Below are 27,075 nucleotides of genomic sequence, written 5' to 3' on the forward strand. Positions count from 1 at the left end.
TGCAGGGGACCAGAGGAGAGAGGAGCCGAGGAGGAGAAACGCCTCGTGCGAACAGAGTCCATATCTTGGCGGAGTTCCTGACGCCTTTCGGAAAAACGCATGTCAATGCGAGTGGCTAGGTGAATAAGTTCATGTAGATTAGCAGGAATTTCTCGTGCGGCCAGAACATCTTTAATGTTGCTGGATAGGCCTTTTTTGAAGGTCGCGCAGAGGGCCTCATTATTCCAGGACAATTCTGAAGCAAGAGTACGGAATTGTACGGCATACTCGCCAACGGAAGAATTACCCTGGACCAGGTTCAACAGGGCAGTCTCAGCAGAAGAGGCTCGGGCAGGTTCCTCAAAGACACTTCGGATTTCCGAGAAGAAGGAGTGTACAGAGGCAGTGACGGGGTCATTGCGGTCCCAGAGCGGTGTGGCCCATGACAGGGCTTTTCCGGACAGAAGGCTGACTACGAAAGCCACCTTAGACCTTTCAGTGGGAAACAGGTCCGACATCATCTCCAGATGCAGGGAACATTGGGAAAGAAAGCCACGGCAAAACTTAGAGTCCCCATCAAATTTATCCGGCAAGGATAAGCGTATCCCAGGAGCGGCCACTCGCTGCGGAGGAGGTGCAGGAGCTGGCGGAGGAGATGACTGCTGAAGCTGTGGTAGTAACTGTTGTAGCATAACGGTCAGTTGAGACAGCTGTTGGCCTTGTTGCGCTATCTGTTGTGACTGCTGGGCGACCACCGTGGTGAGGTCAGCGACAACTGGCAGAGGAACTTCAGCGGGATCCATGGCCGGATCTACTGTCACGATGCCGGCTGGCAGGTAGTGGATCCTCTGTGCCAGAGAGGGATTGGCGTGGACCGTGCTAGTGGACCGGTTCTAAGCCACTACTGGTTTTCACCAGAGCCCGCCGCAAAGCGGGATGGTCTTGCTGCGGCGGTAGTGACCAGGTCGTATCCACTAGCAACGGCTCACCTCTCTGGCTGCTGAAGATAGGCGCGGTACAAGGGAGTAGGCAAAAGCAAGGTCGGACGTAGCAGAAGGTCGGGGCAGGCAGCAAGGATCGTAGTCAGGGGCAACGGCAGAAGGTCTGGAATCACAGGCAAGAAACACACAAGGAACGCTTTCACTGGCACTAAGGCAACAAGATCCGGCAAGGGAGTGCAGGGGAAGTGAGGTGATATAGGGAAGTGCACAGGTGAACACACTAATTGGAACCACTGCGCCAATCAGCGGCGCAGTGGCCCTTTAAATCGCAGAGACCCGGCGCGCGCGCGCCCTAGGGAGCGGGGCCGCGCGCGCCGGGACAGAACAGACGGAGAGCGAGTCAGGTAGGGGAGCCGGGGTGCGCATCGCGAGCGGGCGCTACCCGCATCGCGAATCGCATCCCGGCTGACAGCGGAATCGCAGCGCCCCGGGTCAGAGGACGTGACCGGAGCGCTGCCGCGGGGAGAGTGAAGCGAGCGCTCCGGGGAGGAGCGGGGACCCGGAGCGCTCGGCGTAACAATTCGTCCATATATTCGCGAATATTCGCGAATTCGAATATGGCCTATGCCGCTCAACACTATTCCACAGGCAGTACATTTTTGGGATTTGCCTCCTCTGTATTACCTGCTCCTCCCTGATCCCATAAGTTATATATTGGGGAATCCATGTCCTCCAGACAACAGAATTTTCCCAGTCATCCTGTTGCAACTCAATTTGTACCTGGCCAAGTTGTTGGTGATGCAGACCCTCCCATACCATCTTGTGGACTCCACGGCCTTTAGGCAACTAATGGGGGTGTGCCCAGCTCAGGTGGCATCCACCTAGTCGCCATTATTTTGCAAAGAAAGCTATTACCGCTTTGCACAATCATGTGGCGGAGAGGGTGGTCCACTCCATTAACTTGTCTGTGTGCAGAACAGTGCATGCCACAGTGGATATGTGTTGTAGTAACTACAGCCAGGGGTAATGCATGTCTTTTACGGTCAACTAGGTCAACATCCTGCAGAATGAGGCTCCACCACAACGAAACCAGGAAATTGTAGTGTCACCTCCACAGTAGCACCCAGGGCTGCCATCAGAAATTTCGGGGCCCCTTAAGCAGCTCAAGGCCTGCCCCCCCCCCCCCCTCCCAGGGTCTGCCCGCCATTTTTATTTTCTAGACATATATATCTCTAATTAGATTAGAGCAGAGTGCAGTGTTGAATAACACTGTGCTATTAAAGGAGTTGACAGGTAAAAAATAACTTAGCCCCTATCCAAGCATAGGAGATAAGTTATAGATTGCGCGGGGTCAGAGCATTGGGCCCCTTGCTATCTTGGCTGGAAGGGGGGCGTGCCGTACCCGCACAGAGCACCGACTGACACGGCCCTCCATGTACCCCTTAGAGATACATGGAGGGGGCTGGCACACCCCTGTAGGGTACAAACGTCAGCTTCCAGCAAACTGCCGGGGCCCCGTGCAGGAGATCGCAGGGGGTCCCAGCGCTTGGACCCCCCTGTGATCTATAACTTATCCCCTATCCTTGGATAGGGGATAAGTTATTTTTTTACCAGAAAACTCCTTTAATAGCACAGTGTTATACAGCACCGCACAGGCATTTTAGAATAAGCAGCCCATTTTTTTTGGTGGGGGTCTGACTGCTGAGACCCCCACCGATCACCTCAGTTGAAGTGGTTCTCCAGCTGTTGGAAAGCTAAAACTCCCTTCATGTCTGGAGAGCCTCAGGCATTATGGGAGTTGTAGTTTTGTAACAGCTGAAGAGACACAGATTGGACACAGTTTAACCCATCATCACTGCAGAACTTACAAGTCCAGACATCATTGGCTCCTCACTGTCAGCAGATCCTCATCCTCTGCATGAAGACAGTAATCATTATAACCAGAAAGTGTACCCTAAATAAAATACTGCCCCACACTGTACCCTGAATATAATACTGCCCCACACTGTACCCTGAATATAATCCTGCCACACACTGTACCCTGAATAGAATACTGACCCACACTGTACCCTGAATATAATACTGCCCCACACTGTACCCTGAATATAATACTGACCCACACTGTACCCTGAATATAATACTGCAATACTGTACCCTGAATATAATACTGCTCTACACTGTACCCACTAAATATAATCCTGCCCCACACTATACCCACTAAATATAATACTGCTATACACTGTACCCACTAAATATAATCCTGCCCCACACTGTACCCTGAATATAATACTGCTATACACTGTACCCACTAAATATAATCCTGCCCCACACTATACCCACTAAATATAATACTGCTATACACTGTACCCACTAAATATAATCCTGCCCCAAACTATACCCACTAAATATAATACTGCTATACACTGTACCCACTAAATATAATCCTGCCCCACATTGTACCCTGAATATAATACTTCTATACACTGTACCCACTAAATATAATCCTGCCCCACACTGTACCCTGAATGTAATACTGCTATACACTTTACCCACTAAATATAATCCTGCCCCACACTGTATTCACTGAATTTAATCCTGCCACACACTGTACTGAATATAAAACTGCCACACATGCATACACATCATATATACATATACACCCCCTCTTATCCTGTGTCCTCATCACCCCCATAACCCCCGCCAAACCTCTCCTCATCACTACTATAACCCCCCCCCGCACCTCTTCTCATCACCACTATAACACGCCACTACACCTCTCATCACCCCCCCTGCACCTCTCATCACCCCCATAACACCACCCCCTACACCTCTCGTCACCCCCATAAAACCCCCTGCACCTCTCATCACCCCCATAACACCCCCTTGCCCCTCTCATGACCCCCATAACACCCCCCTGCACCTCTCATCAACCCCATAACACCCCCTGTACCTCTCATCAACCCCATAACACCCCCTGTACCTCTCATCACCCCCATAACACCTCCTGTACCTCTCATCACCCCCATAACACCCTCCTACACCTCTCATCACCCCCATAACACCCCCCTACACCTCTCATCACCCCCATAACACCACCCTACACCTCTCATCACCCCATAACACCCCCCCCCTGCACCTCTCATCACCCTATAACACCCCCCTGCACCTCTCATCACCCCATAACACCCCCTACACCTCTCATCACCCTCATAACACCCCCCTGCACCTCTCATCACCCCATAACACCCCCTACACCTCTGATCACCCCCATAACACCCCCCTGCACTTCTCATCACCCCTCCTGCACTGCACCTCTCATCACCCCCCTGCACCTCTCATCACCCCCCCTGAACCTCTCATCACCCCCCCTGCACCTCTCATCACTGCACCTCTCATCACCCCCCTGCACCTCTCATCACCGTCTCCCCTGCACCTCTCATCACCCCCCCTGCACCTCTCATCACCCCCCTGCACCTCTCATCACCCCCATGCACCTCTCATCACCCCCCCTGCACCTCTCATCACCCCCTGCACCTCTCATCACCCCCTGCACCTCTCATCACCCCCCCTGCACCTCTCATCACACACACACACCCCTGCACCTCTCATCACCTCCACCCCAAGCACCTCTCCCCCCGCACCTCTCATCACCATTGCAAACCCCCCGCCCCCGCAAGTTCACCTACCCTGCTGGCAGCAGAGGCTGCTGCTGCTCCTGTGCATGGGGAGGATCGTCTGGACTGGAGATCACGCAGGGACAGGTCATGTGAATAGAGTAGACGTGCGTGCCTTCGCGAAGCACATCGACTCCCATCAGCCCCTGGCCTGTCCGGCCCTGCCGTGACTCTTAAGGGGCCCGCCCCCCTAGAAAGAGCGGGCCATGGTCCTGCGGGCCCCCCGGACTATGAGGCCTGGTCATAGTCCTGGGGGCCCCCAGCGGTCAGTGAGCGACAGTCGCAGTCACTCACTGACAGGCCGAAAAAAAAAAAAAAGGTCCAGGGCCGGCCAGGCCTCCATGAATCTCCGGGCCCCATACAGGTGTATGGGTTGTACCCCCCCTGATGGCGGACCTGGTTGCACCAATCCTCCACGGACATATTGCACCTCACGGGAAAAAGCGTAGCTTATTCTCCTTCTCCTCCCCCACTCTCCTGAAAAATCAACTGTTGCCATTTTGTGTGAGACTTGCTGAGCCTGAGCCAGAAAAGCCACATGGCGGAGGAACTGCTGTCCTGTCTGCAACAAGAGGTTTCACACTGGTTCCCAACTCATGAGTTGATATTGGGAAAGGTTGTCACCGATAATGGCACAAACATCATTGAAGCGCTGCTTCTAGGTAGCATGACACACTCTCCCTGTTTGGCACACCGGCTAAACCTTGTAGTAAAATGTTTCTTGGCAACTTGTCTGGGTTTTGCTGTTCGTATACATTTAAACATGATTTGCTTCACCTACAGCACCAAAACACTGTTTCACAACGCTGCCTTATTTGCGACATTCCAACACAGTGGAACTCCACTTTACACATGTTGGATCGTCACTATTAGCAGCACAAAGCGGTAACCGACTTTCCCATGCAACAGCAAGACAATTTCTGGAGCCAGTGGTATTAACAGCTCAGGGATTGGCAGGTAATCATGGACATTTTTCAAACACCCTGCAGCCAGCCAGTACTGCTGGCCAATTTAAACAAGTTTTTTTGTGAATTCAACTAGAGAAAGACATGGTCCACAATATGTATTTTGATCTACTTGCTTCTCAGCATAAATTCAAAAACTAACATGTTGTTAGTATACATTTTGATCAAAAAGTACAAGCCCTGCCACGTTACGCCACCTATTTAGAGTGGGTCCCTAACTTCCCTAGCATAAAATGGCGTAGCACTGGGCAGTGACCGTCGCAACACCTGTGCACACAGGAGGAACGACCCACTGGCAGAGCCGCCCCAATACCACTCAAACCAGCCCCTGGGCCACACTCCCCACAGACATGGCGCCACAGCAGCAATGGATGCCACACAGCACCACACCAGTGTGAACAGGGTGTAAAAGCTCACTCACCATGTGCTCCCAGTCAAACTGGGAGACTGCTAGAAAAGAAAAGGCCTTTGTGTAGCTACCTGCTACTTAATATAGGGTTGGGCTGAGGGGGTGGGGCAGAATGCTGACCAATAAAAAAGGAAGGGATAGAAAACACAATGTGAATTCAAGTAAAGAAAGACATGGTCGCACATCCACTATACGTATTTTGATCTACTTGCTTCTCAGCATAAATTCAAAAACTAACATGTTGTTAGTATACATTTTGATCAAAAAGTACAAGCCCACTCACTACGTCAAGGCCACCTATTTAGAGTGGGTCCCTAACGTCCCTAGCATAAAATGGCGAAGCACTGGGAGGCGACCACCACCACGGCAACACCAGTGCCCACAAGGGGAGCAACCCACTGGCAGAGCCAACCCAATACCACTCAAACCAGTCCCTGGGCTGCGCTACCCACAGAAACGGCACCACAGTAACAATGGACACCGCACAGCACAACACCAATGTGAACAGGGTGTAAAAGCTCACTTACCATGTGCTCCCAGTCAAACTGGGAGACTGCTAGAAAAGAAAATGCCCTTGTGTAGCTCCCTGCTACTTTATATAGGGTTGGGCTGTGGGGGTGGGGCGGAGTGCTGACCACCCATTCAGCCCAGGCATTTTTAATTAGCAGGAGACTGCATATGGGTGTCCTCCTAGCATATGGTAGGTTTCCCACTGGTGTGTTTCTCTGTGGCAGCCATTGATTCTGTGATGCTTTGTCTGTGGGGTGTCCCAGGGGCTTGGTCGGGCAGCAGTGGGGCTGCCTGGCCACTGGGTCACTCCCCCTGTGGGCATGGTGTCTCGGAGGCAGTTGTCGCCGCCCGGCGCTACGCCACTGTTGGGTTGGGGACCCACTCTGACTAGGTGGCCTTGACGTGGCGAGTGGGCTTGTACTTTTTGATCAAAATGTATACTAACAACCTGTTCGTTTTTGATATTATGCTGAGAAGCAAGTAGATCAAAATACAAATGGTGGATGTGCAGCCGTGTTTCTCTATTTGTGTTGTACATGAAAATAGTTTATTTTTTTTGCAACCGGCTACTTCCAGCCAGGCCGGGCCACCTGGCAGGCTGGGGAAAAATTCAACTTTATTACCCTTGCTTTTGCAAACAACGTGTAGCCAGCCAGGGCTGCTGGCCAATTTCAAATTGATTGAACAGGGGTCCAGTCTCCGTTCTCTGCAGAGTCAATGCTACACAACCTCTGCCAGCAAAATTCAAATTATTTGCAGTTGCTTTTGCAAAAACACTGTGGCCAGCCAGGGCTGCTGGTCAAATTCATATTTTTTTTTGGGCAACCGGCTACTTCCAGCCAGGCCTGGTCTGCCACTCTGACATGCTGAAGGTTGCTTTGCAACCTCCCTGCAGCCAGCCAGACCTGGGTCACATGGCTGGCCAAATTTGAATTAATTTTAAAAGTGTCACAACCTGCTGCTTTACGCAGACTACTACTTTTTTTCCCTTTAGTAAGCCACTATGACATATTCTGCTAGTAGTTTATGCCAATTCTATGCATACACAACCCATGCATGTCAGCATCACCAGTTCAGGAATCATATAATTTAATTTTTATTTTCATTTCAAAATTTAAAACTTAATTAAAACATTTTTAAATTACCACCTTCCTGCTACTACCAGTCTTCCCTCACCTGCTGTACCCTATTGACATAACTCCACCATCTCATCCTGTACACTACTAACACCACCACCACCTGCTGTACACTGGATACTACTAAGAACACCAATGCACCATCACCCTACTTCCAGCCAGGCCTACACCTATGCAAGCCATCATCTGGGATAGAGTTTCTGTGTCTTTCCATGCCTCTGCGTTTATATTAACACCAGCAGGCATCTACCGACAACCAGGGATACTTTATACCCCTTTATTTGGTGTGAATAAGCCTAAAAAGGGACGAGCTGTAATAGTTACCATGGGTTACAGTATGTTGCCTTACCTGAGCCTTTAAAACACTTTAAAACTAGTTGAATACATTACTAACAGTGTTAGACAGGGGTTTAGAGCTGTTAGGCAGTGTCATAAACGTATTTAGTTCGAGTTGAACCGAGCCAAACTGAAGTTGCGATTTTCAAAAAGTTCAGCGAGTCCAGTGAACCACACTTTTCAAAAGTTTGCTCAACTCTAGTCAAGGACTATTATCTATTGTGCAGACCAACAGTAAGAAAAGTTGCAAGAGCTCAAAGGGGACAATACTAAACTAGTCAGCCACTAAGCCATCTGTGACCACAATAGAAACTTTGCCCGAGTGACTTCTACCCTCAGCTGCCCTTGGCTACTCCACCCATCCTCCTTGTGGGCACCACATCAGCATATGTAAAGAAGATCTTTTTAGGTTTTCCTTGTGTATACCTACTTTCGCTGATGTGGTTGTCTGCCATTTTGGGTTGTCTGCCATTTTGATTCCTTCTTCTCATCTGATATATACATATAACAATAGAATAAGAAAGAAGTCGGCGACTCACCGGAGCTGATTTTCAAGCAGTTTCTTCTTTATTGGTACTCACATACATGGGGAGAGAAAGACGTACAGGGGGTACAGCTGTCTGGCTACGGAACCGTTTCACATGTTCCACATGCTTCATCTGGCCTATGCTGAGTAACTAATACGTGACTCTAAATACAGGTAAGGACCTCCTATTAACCTATCACCTGGTGACACGTAGTCAGTGACGGAAAAGATGGGTGGTAACTCTAATAGTCTTAATCCATCTATAGAAGTTAAAATCATGTAATACAAAACTGTGTAGAAAAGTAACTTTAAAAACATGGGGCTAAATCAACTCGATCATTCAGACCCAAAGGGCCAGTTGCTTCCGTTTTTAAAATCCAATAGGTTTCTCTCTGAAGTAAATATTTGTCACGTGATATACCTGGTCTATGCTCCATTCTTTCTATTCCTGCAAAGGATATGGCTTCTGGATTTGCTCCGTGCGCTTCAACTATGTGGTTAATCAGACGCGGCGCACCTTTTCGGGTGCATAAAGAATAAATATGTTCGCGTATGCGATTAAATAGAGGTCTGATAGTTTTTCCCACATAGAAAAAGCCGCACGGGCAGAATATTACATACACAACATATTTTGTGCGACAAGTAATGAGGGTATTTACCGTGTGTGCTACGGATCCTATGCGCATAGTTTTTAGACCATTTTAGACCATAGTTTACAATAATTACAACTTTTGCATTGGTAGTTACCTACAGGGACGATATCATTAAACCAAGATCCTTTTGTAATTCTGGATTTTTTTGTGTGATTTTTCAAAGTATCACCCAGTTTTTTATTTTTTTTATATGCTATAAGTGGTTTCCTTTTAGCTACATTTCTCAGGTCCTCGTCTCCTTCTATTATAAACCAGTTACTCCTAATCGCTTGCTCGATCACTTTATTCACTGGTGAATTTTTGAATGTAAATATAAACCTCTTATCATCCTCATTTCTCTTTTTTCTGTTTTTCGACCTAAGTAGGTCCTCCCTTTTTAAATTGTCTGCTCTTTTTCTAGCTGTTATTAACATTGTATCGGGATATTTCCTTTCTTTTAATCTACTTTGTAATTCATCTGCTTGAACTTTATACATGTTTTCTGATGTATTATTTCTTTTAAGCCGGACGAATTGTCCATACGGAATTCCCTTTTTGACACATTCTGGGTGTGAGCTTTCATAGTGTAGTATTGTGTTTTTAGCTACACTTTTACGGTACCCTTCACTTGTTATTTTGTTACCTGTTGCTAACAAGCGGACATCTAGAAATTCTATTGATTCTCCCCCTACTTGGGACGTAAAGGACATATTCATGTCATTGGTGTTATTTAGATATGTGACAAATTCTTGAAATTGGGACTCTGTCCCTGACCAAATTATCAAGATGTCATCCACGAATCTCGAATATGACTGAATATACTGAATGAAAGGATTTTTACTAGAATAAACATACCCATTTTCTAGCATCGCTAGGAAGATATTAGCGTATGTACAGGACACCGGTGTCCCCATCGGGGTCCCGGTGTCCTGTCTGTACCAATCTTCCTCATATTTAAATGTGCTGTTTGTCAGAATAAAATGTAGGGATTCGCAGACGAAGTTAATGTACTCTGCTGTTTTATCAGTGCTTTCCAAAAAATGTCGTACTGCCCTAACCCCCGCTTCATGGGGGATGCGGGTATATAAACTTACGACATCGATCGAACATAATAACCATCCTGTCTCCCATTTTAAATCTCCCACTAACTGAAGTAGGTGTTGAGTGTCCTTAATATAAGCTGGTATAGCTGTTAACAAAGGACGTAATAACCAGTCCGTATAGTGTTTTTAAAATTACTTTTCTACACAGTTTTGTATTACATGATTTTAACTTCTATAGATGGATTAATACTATTCAAGTGTTTATCCCTGGAATAAACACTTGAATTTTGCACTAATTTTGGTGTGCTGCCTACATTGATTTATATTTACTACGGACCGGAGCACCGAGGTTCTAGGGCGTGCACCCAACCATACTCTTTTCAGGAGGTGCCGCTTTCATTTGGATTATATATATATATATATATATATATATATATATATATATATATGTAAGTACACTTCACTAACAGGATATACTTCTTATATTAAATGTTCTATCTCAATTGTACCCAACATATATGTGTTATTAACTAATGAAAGGAAGGGTATCCAGCTCCCAAAGCAAAAATATAGAAAAAATTAAAAGTGCAAAATGTATTGATCCATATTAAAAGCATTAAAGAAAAACACCAAGTGAAGGTAAAACTCCTACGCCGATTCGTTTTGGTCCGAAACACATAAGCGAAGGGGTTTTACCTTCACTGTGTTTTTCTTTAACGCTTTTGATATGGATCAATACATTTTGGACTTTAAATTTTTTCTATATTTTTGCTTTGGGAGCTGGATACCCTTCTTTTCATTATTCATCTACGCCGAGGAAACGGCTCGGCATTATCCTGGCTTCCTAATGAATAACAACGAGTGCCCGGGGACTGATCCACTACGAGCGATGAGCTGGCTATATTTTTTCTTTTGAATATATGTGTTATTACCTTCCATGGGTTAAAGTTCCAAATGTTTGGACAGGTCCCATTAAAAATTGGTCCTTCATCTATTTTGCAGCTTTTCAGATCATCTAACGCTGTGGATATGACTTGGACTGCAGCAAACATAGCATAACTCAATTGCAAGCCAGCCATATAGCTGGAATTGTTCTTAATATCTTCTAGACGTTCTGATCCCGTACATATCTTTACTGGGTTCTCTGAAGAAATAGTTTGATTCTCAGGAAGAAATTTGCAGTTAAACACTGTCTCCCAATACATCCTGGTCCACTGTGATGTTATAGATGTAGATGGATCTATCTTGGCCAGAAATTGTCTTAATCCTGGGACAACATAATCATTGAAGGCTAAATTTAGACTACCAGATAAAATAGTAGAATAAGCACTTATGGACAATAACAAAGACCTGGCCCAATCCAAATTCCCAATGAAAATCTTTCCTGTGACATTCTGCTTCACCATCTCATTCAAAATAGGAACCAAATCAACTCCAATAGCAAAAACAACTATAACTGTAGCTGTGGACTCTTTTATGGTCTTTACTACATATGGGGCATTGTAATCAGGTTGGCCAAGGCGAATATATTCCATGAAGGCCACACACGCTCCAGCCTTGACTATTTCTTCCCTTATTGGCTGAATTCCCTGAAGGCCATAATTAGTGTCCGTAGCTACAAGACCAATCCAGGTCCAGCCAAAGCTGAGAATAAGCTCAGCTATTCCTTTAGACTGGAACTTGTCATTCGGGAAAGTCCTGAAGAAGGATGGAAACATTTTCCTGTTACTTAAAAGGGAAACACTGGAAAATGGACTGACCTGAAAATGAAAGAAAATGCACATGAAATATAAGGCAATAGGAATGCAAACAACAGTTTTTTGCACTGTTTTGCCAGAAGGATTTCCAGATGATAAACACATCTTAGGTTGTCCCACTATTGGGACCCCTAAGGAGTGACCTTGACAACACTGATTGCAGAACTAGATTGAAGAACTAGTGTAATGACTCGTCCCAGTCTGGCATGAAAGGTTAAAGTTTTCTAGGTTCTGATTTAGCTTGTATTTGGTTGCTGTGGTTACACTCTGACCTATCCGTGGGTCTGTCTCAGTACCTTTGTGACCACACCTGTTCAGTGGCCTTTTTAAAGCCTTCATTGGCTAATGCACCTTGCCAGTGAAAGAATTCTGTTTCTGTAGCAAGCATTTCTGTCCTGCTTTTTGCATTTGCTCTTGATTACCTGGTATTTTCTGACCCCGGCTTTCGACTTTGGATATTGTATCTGGTTTGCATATTTGCTCATTCTGTCCTCTTGGTTCTAACTCGCCTTGTTGACAATACTCTTTGTTTGTTCCTATTTATTGAATAGTGTGTATTTACCTTTTGTTTCCCTGACAATTCCCTGACCTGTGACTGAGCTTTGTGTAGTTTTTTATTTCGCCAGGATGCTTCCAACACTTAGTCAGACAGGGACCGTCTTTGTGGATCTTCATAGGACAGATATGCAATAGGTTAAGGGGTTGTGGGTGAGATTAGGGCCTCACTACTTCCCTGTCCATTTGTGACAACTAGGCTTTACCTCTAGCAGTCACCTTTCCTGGGTCCTAACATGACTCCCAGTACTCAGATCCCGCAAGACTTATGAAAGGGCAGAAACAGGAGACCAGTCAGGAATCACACAAGAAATATTCGCAAGTACATATCAACGTAGGGAGCAAAAATAAAAGTAAAAACAGTAGTTTAGTAATCTTGGAGAATGGACTCAGATAAGGGGCAAATAACAAACAAGAGCAGAGAACCACGTATTACAAGACAACACAGACAACTAAAGTGTTGCACAGGAAACTAAAAGTTAAGTAAATAAGATAGGGTAGTTGGATGAGAGTTGCCCTGGATGCACATAATGCTGTTACTCTTGAAATTGAAGCAGTCCCAATTTTATGTACAATATAATGTGCTGTCATGTCCAGCATTTTAAACCTTGTTCTTTAACCCTAAAGGACACAGGGCATACATGCATACCCTGCCTGGTACTTGGTAAACCAGGACGTACCTGCAGTGATAACTTTGCTCGCTCCATAGATTGTGAGTATCGGCTGCTATCAGCAGCTGGGACTCACCTCTAATGACGGTCATCAGCGTTCAGGCTACTTTCTGTCGTTAACCCTTTACATGCCATGATGAATGCCGATCACAGCATCTAAAGTATAAAATGAAAGGCGTTCGGGGGTTTAATCGGGACCATTTCAGGGCATCAGTCGCAATCAGTTAAGATGTATATTAAAATAAATGAATAAACATATTTTGGTATCATTGAGTACAGAATTGTCATAATTTATCAAACAAAATGTTTACGATCCCTCACAGTGAAGAGCACAGATGTAAACATACCCGGGATGTCCTCTCCTACGTTTACCCCCATGTGGTCTAAATTGTCACATACCAGTCTCACAGTTGTGTCATGACGGAAGGATTCCAACAGAAGTTGAGCTTAGAGACCTGGCACCAGAGGTATCTACATCTTTTTTACACACTCAACACTTCCGCAGTTGTTGTGCTGCCTTCACAAAAAAGCATTTTCCCTACGGGAACTAACAGACTTTGAAGAATCATTGACTTCACTCACAGACAAGGAGTAGAAGTTATCCACTGCCTTGGAAGCCTGCCGACGGGCGCGGCTGAGGATCAGACCAGGATACATTGCCTCTTGGGAAAAAGAGCTCAACCGATCTTCATTGATGTGGAGGTTGATCTTATTCTCACTTCCTCCCATGGTCACTCCAGCTGCGTAAGCCTGCAGGAGACGCATTTTAAAATATTTTCCAGGTGGTATAAGGCCCCTGAATTCCTTTACGCCCACTGACTTGCCACCACAAATCTTTTTTTGGCTTTGCAATACCCCTATTGGCACTCATGCACACATCTGGTCGCAATGCCCCCTTATGTCCCATTTTGGGAAGCCATTGAAGCTGCGCTGAAAACTGTCACCGGTACAAACATATCCCTTACCCCCCGAGGCGACCCTGTTGGGCTGCCCTTCCATTTCTTATGTACCCTCCACAGACCTACTGGTCACCCACCTTCTGACAGCTGCAAAATCATTGATCCCCTTGAAGTGGCTCCAGACCTCCCCTCCTGTACTGCAGGACTGGACTGAAAAGGTTAATCAAATCTGTAGATTTGAGGAAATGACTAGCCGTGCAAACCGCTTACATGATGTGTTTCTTAAAACATGGACGCCCTGGTTTAATTCAATATACTCTCAACAGTGATACTGCTTGTAGTTGCTCCCTTATTGATACTCTGACTTTTTCCCTTTTTCTCCTCTCTTTTTCTTCTCTCTTCTTCTTCTCTTGTTACACTCCCTCCCCTCCTCCCCCCCTACAACTTTTTCCACATGCCCTTCCAATCCGCTCCTTGCCTTATCTCGTCCTACATTCCTTTTGCTTGGCATTATTTTGTCAATGTCAATGATTCGATCTTATTTACTACGTACATTTGTTGTATACTTTGTAGCAATGTAAAAACCGGAGCTTGTTGTTTTTGTCCCCATGTTTGGGGCCTGATTTCTTGTTTGATGTTCCGTGCTCAATAAAAATTATAGTTGAAAAGAAAAATGTAAACATACCCAACACCAGAAAAAAAATGAATAAAAAGTGTCAGAAGGGTCAGAATAGTGTAAAAGTTAGGTATACTTATTTTGTTAAAAAAATTGACATTTTTTAAAAATAGTATAATAATAGAAAAGCCATATAAATATTGGTATCGTAATTGCAATGACCCATAGAATAAAGATAACTTGTCAGTTTTACTGCCAAACTGTGTAGAAACAAAAAAAACAAAAGTTGCAAAAAAAAAAAAAAAATCCTTGCAAATAAGCTTTTTAGTTAGGCCATATCATTTAACCTCTTAAGGACCCATGACGTATGCATACGTCATGGGTCCCGGTCCTGCGATATAACGCGGGGTCACACGGTGACCCCGCATCATATCGCGGCGGGCCCGGCGTCATAGTGAAGCCGGGACCCGCCTCTAATAGCGCGCGGCACTGATCGCTGTGCCGCGCGCTATTAACCCTTTAGCCGCGCGCTCAAAGCTGAGCCGCGCGGCTAAAAACGAAAGTAAAAGTGCCCGGCTAGCTCAGGGAGCTGTTCGGGATCGCCGCGGTATAATCGCGGCATCCCGAACAGCTGTAGCACAGGAGGAGGTCTTCTTACCTTCTCCTGTGCTGTCCGATCGCCGAATGAATGCTTCAAGCCTGAGATCCAGGCTTGAGCATTCAATCGCCGAAAACACTGATTGATCCATTCCTATGGAGATGGATCAATCAGTGTAAAAGATCAGTACATGCAATGTTATAGCCCCCTATAGGAGCTATAATGTTGCATAAGAAAAGTGTAAAAAAATCATTAACCCTTTCAATTATCCCTTCCCCTAATAAAAGTTTAAATCACCCGGCATTTCCAAAAATAAAAAAAACATTATGTAAATAATAATAAAAATAAACATATGTGGTATCGCCGCGTGCGGAAATGTCCGATTTATAAAAATATACCACTTTTTAAACCGCTCGTTCAATGGCGCACGCGCAAAAAAATTCCAAAGTCCAAAATAGCGCATTTTTGATCACTTTTTATACCACAAAAAAGTGAATAAAAAGTGATCAAAAAGTCTGATCAGAACAAAAATGGTACTGATAAAAACTTCAGATGACGGCGCAAAAAATGAGTCCTCAAAGCACCCTGAACACAGAAAAATAAAAAAGTTATAGGGGTCAAAAGATGACCATTTTAAACGTATAAATTTTCCTGCATGTATTCATGATTTTTTTCGGAAGTGATACAAATTCAAACCTATACAAGTAGGGTATCATTTTAACCGTATGGACCTACAGAATAAAGATAAGGTATCATTTTTGACAAAAAATGTACTGCGTTAAAATAGAAGCCCCCAAAACTTACAAAATAGTGTTTTTTCATCAATTTTGTCGCACATTGATTTTTTTTCCCGTTTCACCGTAGATTTTTGGGTAAAATGACTAATGTCATTACAAAGTAGAATTAGTGACGCAAAAATTAAGCCATTATATATAATTTTAGGTGAAAATTTTTAAGAGTTATGATTTTTTTAAGTTAAGGAGGAAAAATTGAAAATGAAAAAACGGAAAAAGCCCGGGTCCTTAAGGGGTTAAAGGGGTTATCCAGGTAAAAACATTTTTATTTGTCTCCAGAAAGTTAAACAGATTTGCAAATTACTTCTATGAAAAAATCTTAATCTTTTCAGTACTTATGAGCTGCGGAAGTTGAGTTGTTCTTTTCTGTCTAAGTGCTCTCTAATGACACCTGTCTCGAGAACTACCCAGAGTAGAAGCAAATCCCAATAGCAAAGCTCTACTACTCTGTGCAGTTCCCGAGAAGAGATGTCAGCAGAGATCAGTGTTGCCAGACAGAAAAGAACAACTCAACTTCAGCAGCTGATAATTATTAGAAGGATTACGATTTACAAATCTGTTTAACTTTCTGGAGCCAGTTAATATAAAAGAAAAAAGGTTATTCTGAAATACCCCTTTAGTGGTAAAATTAAGCGTACCTGTATGCCCTGAGTCTGCTCCTGTTCTATAACGTGGGACGGGCCTGGCCAGGACCCGTGGCTAGTATCGCGCGCCACTGATCGCGCTATTAACCCTTTAGAAGCGGCGTCCAAAGTTGAACGCTGCATCTAAAGTGAAAGTAAAATGTCGCCGGTTTACTCCGGGGGCTGTTTCGGGATTGCCACGGTGAAATCATGGCATCCCGAATGGCTGTAGGACAGCAGGAGGGTCCCCTTACCTGCCTCCTTGTGTCCGATCACCGAATGTCTTCTCATTGCCTGAGATCCATTGATCAATTGTTTCCTATGAGAAACCATTGATCAATGTAAAAGATCAGTGTGTACTGTGTTACAGCCCCCTATGAGATAACAATGATCAATGTAAAAGATCAGTGTGTGCAGTGTTATAGTCTCCTATGGGAGCTATAACATTGCAAAAAAAGTGAAAAAGAAGTGAATAAAGATCATTTAACCCCTTCCCTAATAAAAGTTTGAATCACCCCCCTTTTCACATAAAAAAAAAAAAAACATTGTAAATAAAAATAAACATATGTGGTATCACCGCGTGTGGAAATGTCCGAATTATAAAAATATATTGTTAATTAATGTGAATCCAGGTCGAAAACACAGATATGGCTTCACAGCCAATTTTGATATAATTGCTTCTCAGCATAATTTCAAAAACTAACAGGTTGTTAGTATACATTTTGATCAAAAGGTGCAAGCCACGTCAAGGCCACCTATTAAAGGTGGGTCCCTAACGTCCCTAGCATAAAATGGCGTAGTACTTGGCGGCATCCACCACCGCCGCGACACCAGTGCCCACAGGGGGAATGACCCACTGGCAGAGCAGCCCCAATACCACTCAAACCAGTCTCTGGGCCGCACCCCCCTACAGACACGATGCCACGGCTGCAATGGATGCCGCTCTGCCAGTGGGTTGTTCCCCCTGTGGGCACTGGTGTCGTGGGGGTGGTGGACAGGGGTGGTGGACTAATTTCATGTGCAAATTCTGGCGCAGACAGAATTTCAGGTGCAATGCGCCCGAATCTGGCGCACGACCCGACAAAACATGTCGGGTTTGGAATAGTAAATGAGGGCCAGGGTGTCAATTTTACTGAAAAATGTACTTCGTAGAAACGGAAGCCCCCAAAAGTTACAAAATTGCATTTTTTCTTCAATTTTGTCGCACAATTTTTTTTTTCCGTTTTGCCATCGATTTTTGGGTAAAATGACTGATGTCATTGCAAAGTAGAATTGGTGGCACAAAAAATAAGCCATCATATGGATTTTTAGGTGCAAAATTGAAAGGGTTTTGATTTTTTAAAGGCAAGGAAGAAAAAATGAAAGTGCAAAAATGGAAAAATGCTCAGTCAAGGGGTTAAAGATGTCATTAAAAAGTACAAATAATCGAACAAAAAACACCCTTCGATGGGTCTGTAGAAGGAAAAATGAAAGAGTTATGTCTCTTAAACATGAGGGGAAAAAATATGCAACAAAAAAATAAAAAAAAATTTATGTCCTAAGGGTCAAAGCTTCTTACCTGTGGGTATCTGAAGGACCCCAAAACATGAGCCAAGATGATGGAATTGACCGAAAATGTGGACCCAATAACGGCAGAGAACAGTAGTCTAGAATTACACTGGTTGTCGGTGATAGTTCTACTAGAGTCAGTCAGGAACTGTAAAGCCCCTTGTAATTCATAGTGAGGTATATTACAGGTGTCATACATCTGGAATCCAATAGTCATGTTTGACAGAATATTGGGATCCTTGTTGATTTCCTCAACTGTAAATAAGAATGACTGCAAGCGGAGGTAAAATTCCAGGTTGAATCTTCCAAATACATAAAAGGAAAGAAAATTAAAATTTTATAGATTTTTTTTTTATTCCAAACTGAAGTCCTGATTTAGCATTATTATAGTTAACTTTCTAATATGTTATCATTATGTCTTGTTCTTCTGTATCATAATAATTTTAATTAATATTTATTGTTCTTCCTTCACCAGTCTTTTGGGCACTTGGATCCAGTGTAATGATCTTTATCTGATAAAAATGTTGATCAAGTTGTTACTGTTACACTGGATAATACTTTGTGGGGTTCCTTCTATTGGCAACATATAAAGCCAAATTATCAGCGTCATGAAAAGTTTTGTCATAACAATGCCAGACATTGGCCAAATAACACAGAAAGAAGACCTGTGGCCAACATCCCCCCTCCCCCCAAAAAAAGCTGATGTACAAGATGATATAGTCAAGGGGTGTGTACTAGGCAGACATGCCCCTCAATGTAAAATATTTACACCCCCTGACTGTATTATTCCACCCATCACCCGATAGTTCCGTTACTAAAATTAAGTTCACACCCATCTGACAAGTCCTCTTCATCAGCTACTAAATAATAATGCTATATCATGCCTCCACTGTTAAAAAATGTATGTGTATATATATATATATATATATATATATATATATATATATATATATATACATATATACAGTACAGATCAAAAGTTTGGACACACCTTCTCATTCAAAGAGTTTTCTTTATTTTCATGACTATGAAAATTGTAGATTCACACTGAAGGCATCAATACTATAAATTAACACTTGTGGAATTATAGACATAAAAAAGTGTGAAACAATTGAAAATGTCATATTCTAGGTGGAAAGTGTCCCCAAGGGCAGTCACAAAAACCATCAAGAGCTGCAAAGAAACTGGCTCACATGCGGACCGCCCCAGGAAAGGAAGACCAAGAGTCACGTCTGCTGCGGAGGATAAGTTCATCCGAGTCAGCAGCCTCAGAAATCGCAGGTTAACAGCAGCTCAGATTAGAGAGAAGGTCAATGCCGCACAGAGTTCTAGCAGCAGACACCTCTCTAGAACAACTGTTAAGAGGAGACTGTATGAATCAGGCCTTCATGGTAGAATATCTGCTAGAAAACCACTGCTAAGGACAGGCAACAAGCAGAAGAGACTTGTTTGGGCTAAAGAACACAATGAATGGACATTAGATCAGTGGAAATCTGTGCTTTGGTCTGATGAGTCCAAATTTGAGATCTTTGGTTCCAACCACCGTGTCTTTGTGTGACGCAGAAAAGATGAACGGATGGACTCTACATGCCTGGTTCCCACCGTGAAGCATGGAGGAGGAGGTGTGATGGTGTGGGGGGGGGGGGCTTTGCTGGTGACACTGTTGGGGATTTATTCAAAATTGAAGGCATACTGAACCGGCATGGCTACCACAGCATCTTGCAGTGACATGCTATTCCATCCGGTTTGCGTTTAGTTGGAACATCATTTATTTTTAAACAGGACAATGACCCCAAACACACCTCCAGGCTGTGTAAGGGCTATTTGACCAAGAAGGAGAGTGATGGGGTGCTGCACCAGATGACCTCCACAGTCACCAGACCTGAACCATATGAAGGCAAAAGTGGCAACAAGTGCTAAGCATCTGTGGGAACTCCTTCAAGACTAGTGAAAGACCATTTCAGGTGACTACCTCTTGAAGCTCATCAAGAGAATGCAAAGAGTGTGCAAAGCAGTAATCAAAGCAAAAGGAGGCTACTTTGAAGAACCTAGAATATGTCATATTTTCAGTTGTTTCACACTTTTTTGTTATGTCTATAATTCCACTGCCACGATGCCGGCTGGCAGGTAGTGGATCCTCTGTGCCAGAGAGGGATTGGCGTGGACCGTGCTAGTGGACCGGTTCTAAGCCACTACTGGTTTTCACCAGAGCCCGCCGCAAAGCGGGATGGTCTTGCTGCGGCGGTAGTGACCAGGTCGTATCCACTAGCAACGGCTCACCTCTCTGGCTGCTGAAGATAGGCGCGGTACAAGGGAGTAGGCAAAAGCAAGGTCGGACGTAGCAGAAGGTCGGGGCAGGCAGCAAGGATCGTAGTCAGGGGCAACGGCAGAAGGTCTGGAAACACAGGCAAGGAACACACAAGGAACGCTTTCACTGGCACTAAGGCAACAAGATCCGGCAAGGGAGTGCAGGGGAAGTGAGGTGATATAGGGAAGTGCACAGGTGAACACACTAATTGGGACCACTGCGCCAATCAGCGGCGCAGTGGCCCTTTAAATCGCAGAGACCCGGCGCGCGCGCGCCCTAGGGAGCGGGGCCGCGCGCGCCGGGACAGAACAGACGGAGAGCGAGTCAGGTAGGGGAGCCGGGGTGCGCATCGCGAGCGGGCGCTACCCGCATCGCGAATCGCATCCCGGCTGGCAGCGGAATCGCAGCGCCCCGGGTCAGAGGACGTGACCGGAGCGCTGCCGCGGGGAGAGTGAAGCGAGCGCTCCGGGGAGGAGCGGGGACCCGGAGCGCTCGGCGTAACATCCACATGTGTTAATTGATAGTTTTGATGCCTTCAGTGTGAATTTACAATTTTCATTGTCATGAAAATAAAGAAAACTCTTTGAATGAGAAGTTGTGTCCAAACTTTTGGTCTGTACTGTATATATATATATATATATATATATATATATATATATATCACTCTAAAGTGTCTAAATAGCAGTGACACACAATATACAAATAACACAATACATGGTTGAACACAAAAGTAAGATTATATATCATGGTGTAGTTCCTACTTACGATCGGCAGGTAGTCTTAAGTGGCCGGACACTGAATGTATTTTTTTGGTAAACTTTTTCAGAATTCATAGGTAGTAATACTCCTATCATGATATCCCCGGGTTGTCTTATACCCTCCAGATCTGACGTAGGTGGCAATCTACACATTGGACTCACGGAGTAGGTTAATGGCAGGACGTATAACAGAAGGATCTTTATTAATACTTTATATATAGAAAACACATAATAGTAATGATCCATTAGCTGTGAATATAAAATATACATTATCACATACTATGAATTATACCATACTGTATGGCTGAATAAGATAAAGTACCCATTATATTTTAAGAGAAGTCTCAAAAGACTTGTAGGCCAGAACAAAGTTAAGTTAAGACAACCTAATTTAAATGTATAATTTATATCTAATTTTTCACTATGATAAAGAAGTAAGAAAATGTAATGTAATTGTTGTATGTATTGTAGTTATTAACATTACCTATTAAAACAGTTACCATTTACTAAAAATATCAATTAAATGTTGTACAAAGTTAAAATTTCACAGAAAAATTATACATTTTACATGAATTCAAATTTCTAGAAAAACAAAACTTTTTTATTTAGCTTTTTTTTAGTTAAAAATATCCAAGAATGAATTTTACATTGAACAATAATAACAATAATAATAATCGTATAATTTTTATTCTGGAAATGCTTTTTTTATTTATTAATTTGATTACTAAAGTAAGGAAGTAGGAACAGGTCATTTAATTGTTATATTTATTACATTGTTATATTTCAATGTTAGGAAAAACTTTGACATGCCCTAGCGACATGTGAAATGTTTTGATAGGCTAGGGTCCGAGGGTTCAGATCTCAGTGGTCATCAGAACAAGCCGCGAGAAGTCTATGCTGCAACATGATCCTCACCCTGCTGCATGTCACGTGATCCAGACACACTCCATAGACTTTCATTGCTAGTGTGCCTTGATCACGTGACACGGAGCCAAGAAAGAACACACTGAAGGTCAACTTCTCCACGCTAATTCTCCTGATCAGCAAAGGACTGAATACTCAGACCCCCTTTATCACAACTTTTGACATGTCGCTTGGATATGTCAAAATATTTTTCCAAATGACAGTGACCATTCAACTATTAAAATAGTTACCATTTACAAAAATTGATTGAATTGAATGATGACATTTTAGAATTTAGGAAAAATTATTTAATATTTTTTATATTTTGAGATCATTTGCAAAAGATTGAATGTATTTTAGGATTAATGTATAAAATAGGTACATAGTTATAGCAGAATTAATTAATTAAGTCCCATGATACCATACTGTATGTCTGCATAAGGAAGAGTATCCTTTAGATTTAAAAAAAAGTTTAAAAGACTTGTAGGCCAGAACAGAATTTAGTCATAAGAACTTCACATAAATATTTGGAAATTTAAGTTTAAAAATGTACATTTTATTTCAGTTTTTTTTATTTTGTTTACTTTATTTTAATCAATGTTGTACAAGATAAAGATTTTGAAAATAAATTATATATAATAATTCATTAATAATAAAGCTATAAATTATGATATCCAGTAAACATTTTTTGTAGCTTTTTTTTTATTTTTTACAAAATGTATCCAATAAGATATTATTATTCAAATTATTATTATTATTATAAATTTTCGCTTTATTGATATAGGGAATTATGTATTTATTTACTAATTACATTTTTGTATAAAATTCTAAATGAAAAGCCAAATAGTGTGTGTAGAATTTGTATAAAACATGTCACTATGAAAAAGTAATGGTAACAGATGATTTAATTATTGTATTTGTCATAATTAACATTGTCTAGAAAAATAGTCAGCATTTACTAAAATGGTCTATTATTGTTAAACATGTTAAAGATTTTTTAAGAAAAATGATATATAATAAGTGAATTATAATTTCTAGCAAAAATGTTTTTGTTTAGTTTTTTTTATTCAATGTAATACACAACTATTGTTAATATAAGATATAATTGTTAATATAATTACTAACAATTTTTTAAAACTATTATCTATTTACTTATTTTTGAAATAATTATATGCAAATAAAAAAAATATGTATCAAATTTTAAGAAAAAGTTGGAAAAATATACATATTATATGGAGAATTTATATCTAATTCTGTACTATACTAAGGAAGAAGGGACAGGTAACTAAATTGTTGTATTTATTGTTTTAACGTCAACTATTAACATAGTTAACATTTATAAAAATCTAATATATTGAATAAAGAAACTGCATTTAGAAAAATGATTTATATTTTGAGATCATTTGCAAATATCCTATCTGTTCTAAACATTAGTTTATTACATACTGCAGAGAGATAATTTCATGAGTCCCATGATACCATACAGTATGTCTGCATAAGATAAAGTATCCATTATATATAGAGAAATTTAAAATGACTTGTAGCTCATAAATGTATTTAGTAAAAAGATTAAAAATCATTGTTACTAGCTATGAGTAAGGATCAATAGATCGGAAACGCGTCAGCTTTTGCTTGGGACCTCTTTCTTTTTCTACATGTGCAATATTTTAGTATTTTTTACATGTCCATGTTTGTCTGCCACCTGAAGGTTTTTTAATATGGAAGATTCCTGAATAAAAGTCAAGTTTTATGCTTCTACTTGCTGGCCTTTTTTGCATTGTTCTTCTGCTGTCTGGAGGTATAGAGCAAGTCCCAGGTGAGCTGAAATGTTTTCTACATATATATATATATATATATATATATATATATATATATATATATGTATAATGTTGAATTTATATAAAAATTTTAATAGTGGGGGCTGGTAACTAAATTGTTGATTTTTTGTTATTAACATTAACTATTAATAAAGTTAGAAAAAAAGCTATTTAATTGAAAACATTTTTATATTTTTCGATCATTTGCAAAGTGTCTTACATATTGCATAGGGTTATTTTCTGAGTCCCATGATATCATACAGTATGTATGAACAGAATTCCAGAACAGAATTCAGTTAAAAGAATTTCATATAAATATTAAGCAACTATTTTATTGCGTTTGTTTGTTTTTTAACCAATGTTATAGAAGATAAAGATTGTTTTTAATTATAAATAAGGAAATGTTAATTTCTAGCAAACAATACATTTTCTTCAGATTTTTTATTTATTTAATGTATCCAAGAATGTACTTTTACATTAAAGACACACATGGTTATTATTATTATTATTATTAGTAGTAGTATTATTAGTAGTAGAAGTAGTAGAATAATTGTAATGTTTTTTTTGGAAACTACTAATGTATCTATTTACAATTTTTTATATACTAATGACATTTTAGGAAAAAGTTTTTAATAAGAAAAAAAATGTGTATGTAGAATTTATATCTAATTTTTCACTATGATAAATTGCAATATTTATTAACATCAGCTATTAAGATTTACAAGAAAATATCAATAGAATGTGTTGTACAGGATAAGGATTTCAAAGCTATAATAAAAAGATCAATTGAATAAGAACGTGAATATTTTGAGATTATTTGCTAAAGTAGTTATAGCAGAATTACATCTATAAGTATATATACATACATGATAACAGGCACACAAATTGCGTATGTCAGGAAATATAATGGACTCACTTAGAATACGCTTTATACTCACAGTTCCAATGGTCCTCCAGTCTGAACTATTTTTCTGTGTTGGTTATCTTATATAGATATTGGTGTTTTACATACTGTGGAGGAATAATTTCAGAGTCCCATAAGGGCATTGTCAGAGTGATTGATTATGAAGACAATATAATAGCCGCTGAGATCTGAGTTCCTCGAAAGGTAACTGTTCACATGACCCCTGGGAAAGAAATGATGTGATAAGTAAGCAGATGTGACCTCTCCGCTGTATAGATTTAACTCCTTTTTCATTGAAGACTAAATACTCCTGACCATACATTCACAATGTAGGACAGCATTAAGGTACATATACACACACAAAAAAAGAATGCACTAAGACCCAAAATTGTTTAACCCCTTCTCTGTCAGAGATTTTAGCAATTTTTAAAATCCTCATCTTTCATATGGATGGGGGGCCTGTTTTGTGCAATATTCTTTGTGTGCAATTGTTCTTTTTTTTATAGAATATATATATATATATATATATATATATTTACATTCACACACACACACACACACACACACACACACACATATATATATAGATAGATAGATAGATAGATAGATAATTTACAGCAAAACAGAAATTAAAAAACACCTGCAATTTGAGTAAATTTTTTTGTGCCGTTCCCTTTGCATTGAAATTGGCATGCCGTCTTTATTCTACAGATCAGCATGATTCCAAATCACCATATTCTTATTCCTATAACTTTTTTCTTTTTTTTTTTGTCTATGAAACTGTAAAATAGTAACATAGTGACATAGTTTGTAAGGTTTAAAAAAGACAAAAGGCCATCGACCTAGAGCCCTACTATGTTGATTCAGAGGAAGGCAAAAAAAAAAAAAAAAACATGAGGCTGATACCAATTAGTTCCCAGGATCACATTTAAACCTCTTTTTGAATATTGGTACCACATTTGCTAAGCGCCTTTCCTACAGAACAATCCTTGTTATAATAGAATCTTTAACCCCTTAAGAATGCAGGGTATATGGTTAGACCTTAAGGACCTTAAGGATTTAGGGCATATGGGTAGACCCTGCATTCTTTTGGCCCCTGCCGCTCGCCGAGCAGGGACTGGCCTCGGATGCCTGCTGATATCGTTGAGGTCCCCCCCTATCAGAGATCGCTGCAAATCACCGGTCAATTCAGACCGGCAATTTGCTGCTATTCCATTCCCCGCGGCTTGCCAGGCAGGGGTTGGAGCCGGATGACTGCTGAAATCATTCAGCAGGCATCCCGGTAGAGTGCTGAGGGGGATCCTGAGGAAAATAGGTAAATACTAACCGGCGGTCTGTGGCAGTTCCGGGTCATCTGGGTCACGTGGGACCCGATGACCCGGATAATTATGATGATGGGTGGTGTAACATACATCATAAATACAGTAATGGGGCGGCCCTGTTGCCACCCCCCAGTACACCAGTGATTGGGCGGCCGCAGTGATTGCACCAATCATTGCAGCATGGGGAGGGGGAGGTGGGTGCAGGAGCATGCTGCTTCATTCTGCCCACCATTTCACAGAGATCTGTGTGGAGGACGGACGTCGTGGTGCCATCTCCCCACTCAGAAGAAAAAAAGTGCCCCCTTGCCCCCTTTCTGTGGCCCCTTGGCACAGAAAGTAGTCAGGGAAAGCATAAGATTAGGTAGGGACAGTTAGGGCTTAAAAAAAGGAATTTTTATTTGGTGTACCGTCTGTAGGTATCCGCGGGTCCATAGCACCTTTAGCTGCGTGACCACTGCCCTATAGGGTCACCGTGGTCTGATCTCAGTGTTTGGTTTTGGGGGGGGGGGGGGCGCAGTTATATATATATATTTTTTCAGCATACCAACTTTAGGTGTCCGCAGGTATTTTTTTGCACCTATAGGCGGTCCGTGCCACCAGTAGCAGGCCTGTGCTGTGTGGATGGACCGTACCTCTGTGTGCGGCCTGCCCCACCGCGGTCGGTGATTTGGAGTGTGGCTTGCAAACACATTCACCAGGGGATGCAGAGGGGTGTCCCCTAATGCGTGCGCATGCCGGTAATTGGTAATTGCCAGGTGCAGACCCTATAAAGGGGACTGACTTCCCCTTGACCCCTGCTGGATCTTTGTGTCTCCTAGAGCCTTAGAGAGAGCGTTTTCCTGTGTGTTCTG

General features: G+C 42.1%; 1 protein-coding gene across 1 annotated transcript in view; it reads right to left on the reverse strand.

The window, feature by feature from the left end:
- LOC130367287 (extracellular calcium-sensing receptor-like) overlaps positions 1 to 27,075 on the reverse strand; it is a 55,777-nt gene that overhangs the window by 28,300 nt on the left and 402 nt on the right. Inside the window, exons 2-4 of the mRNA XM_056569692.1 lie at positions 18,223 to 18,467; positions 13,687 to 13,884; positions 11,084 to 11,911 (exon numbers count right to left, since the gene is read on the reverse strand). Coding sequence (XP_056425667.1) covers positions 11,084 to 11,911; positions 13,687 to 13,884; positions 18,223 to 18,467 — 1,271 coding nt within the window. The remainder of the gene's footprint in view (positions 1 to 11,083; positions 11,912 to 13,686; positions 13,885 to 18,222; positions 18,468 to 27,075) is intronic.

Source organism: Hyla sarda, chromosome 4, assembly GCF_029499605.1.
Source record: "Hyla sarda isolate aHylSar1 chromosome 4, aHylSar1.hap1, whole genome shotgun sequence".
In the NCBI taxonomy this organism is placed as follows: Eukaryota; Metazoa; Chordata; class Amphibia; order Anura; family Hylidae; genus Hyla; species Hyla sarda.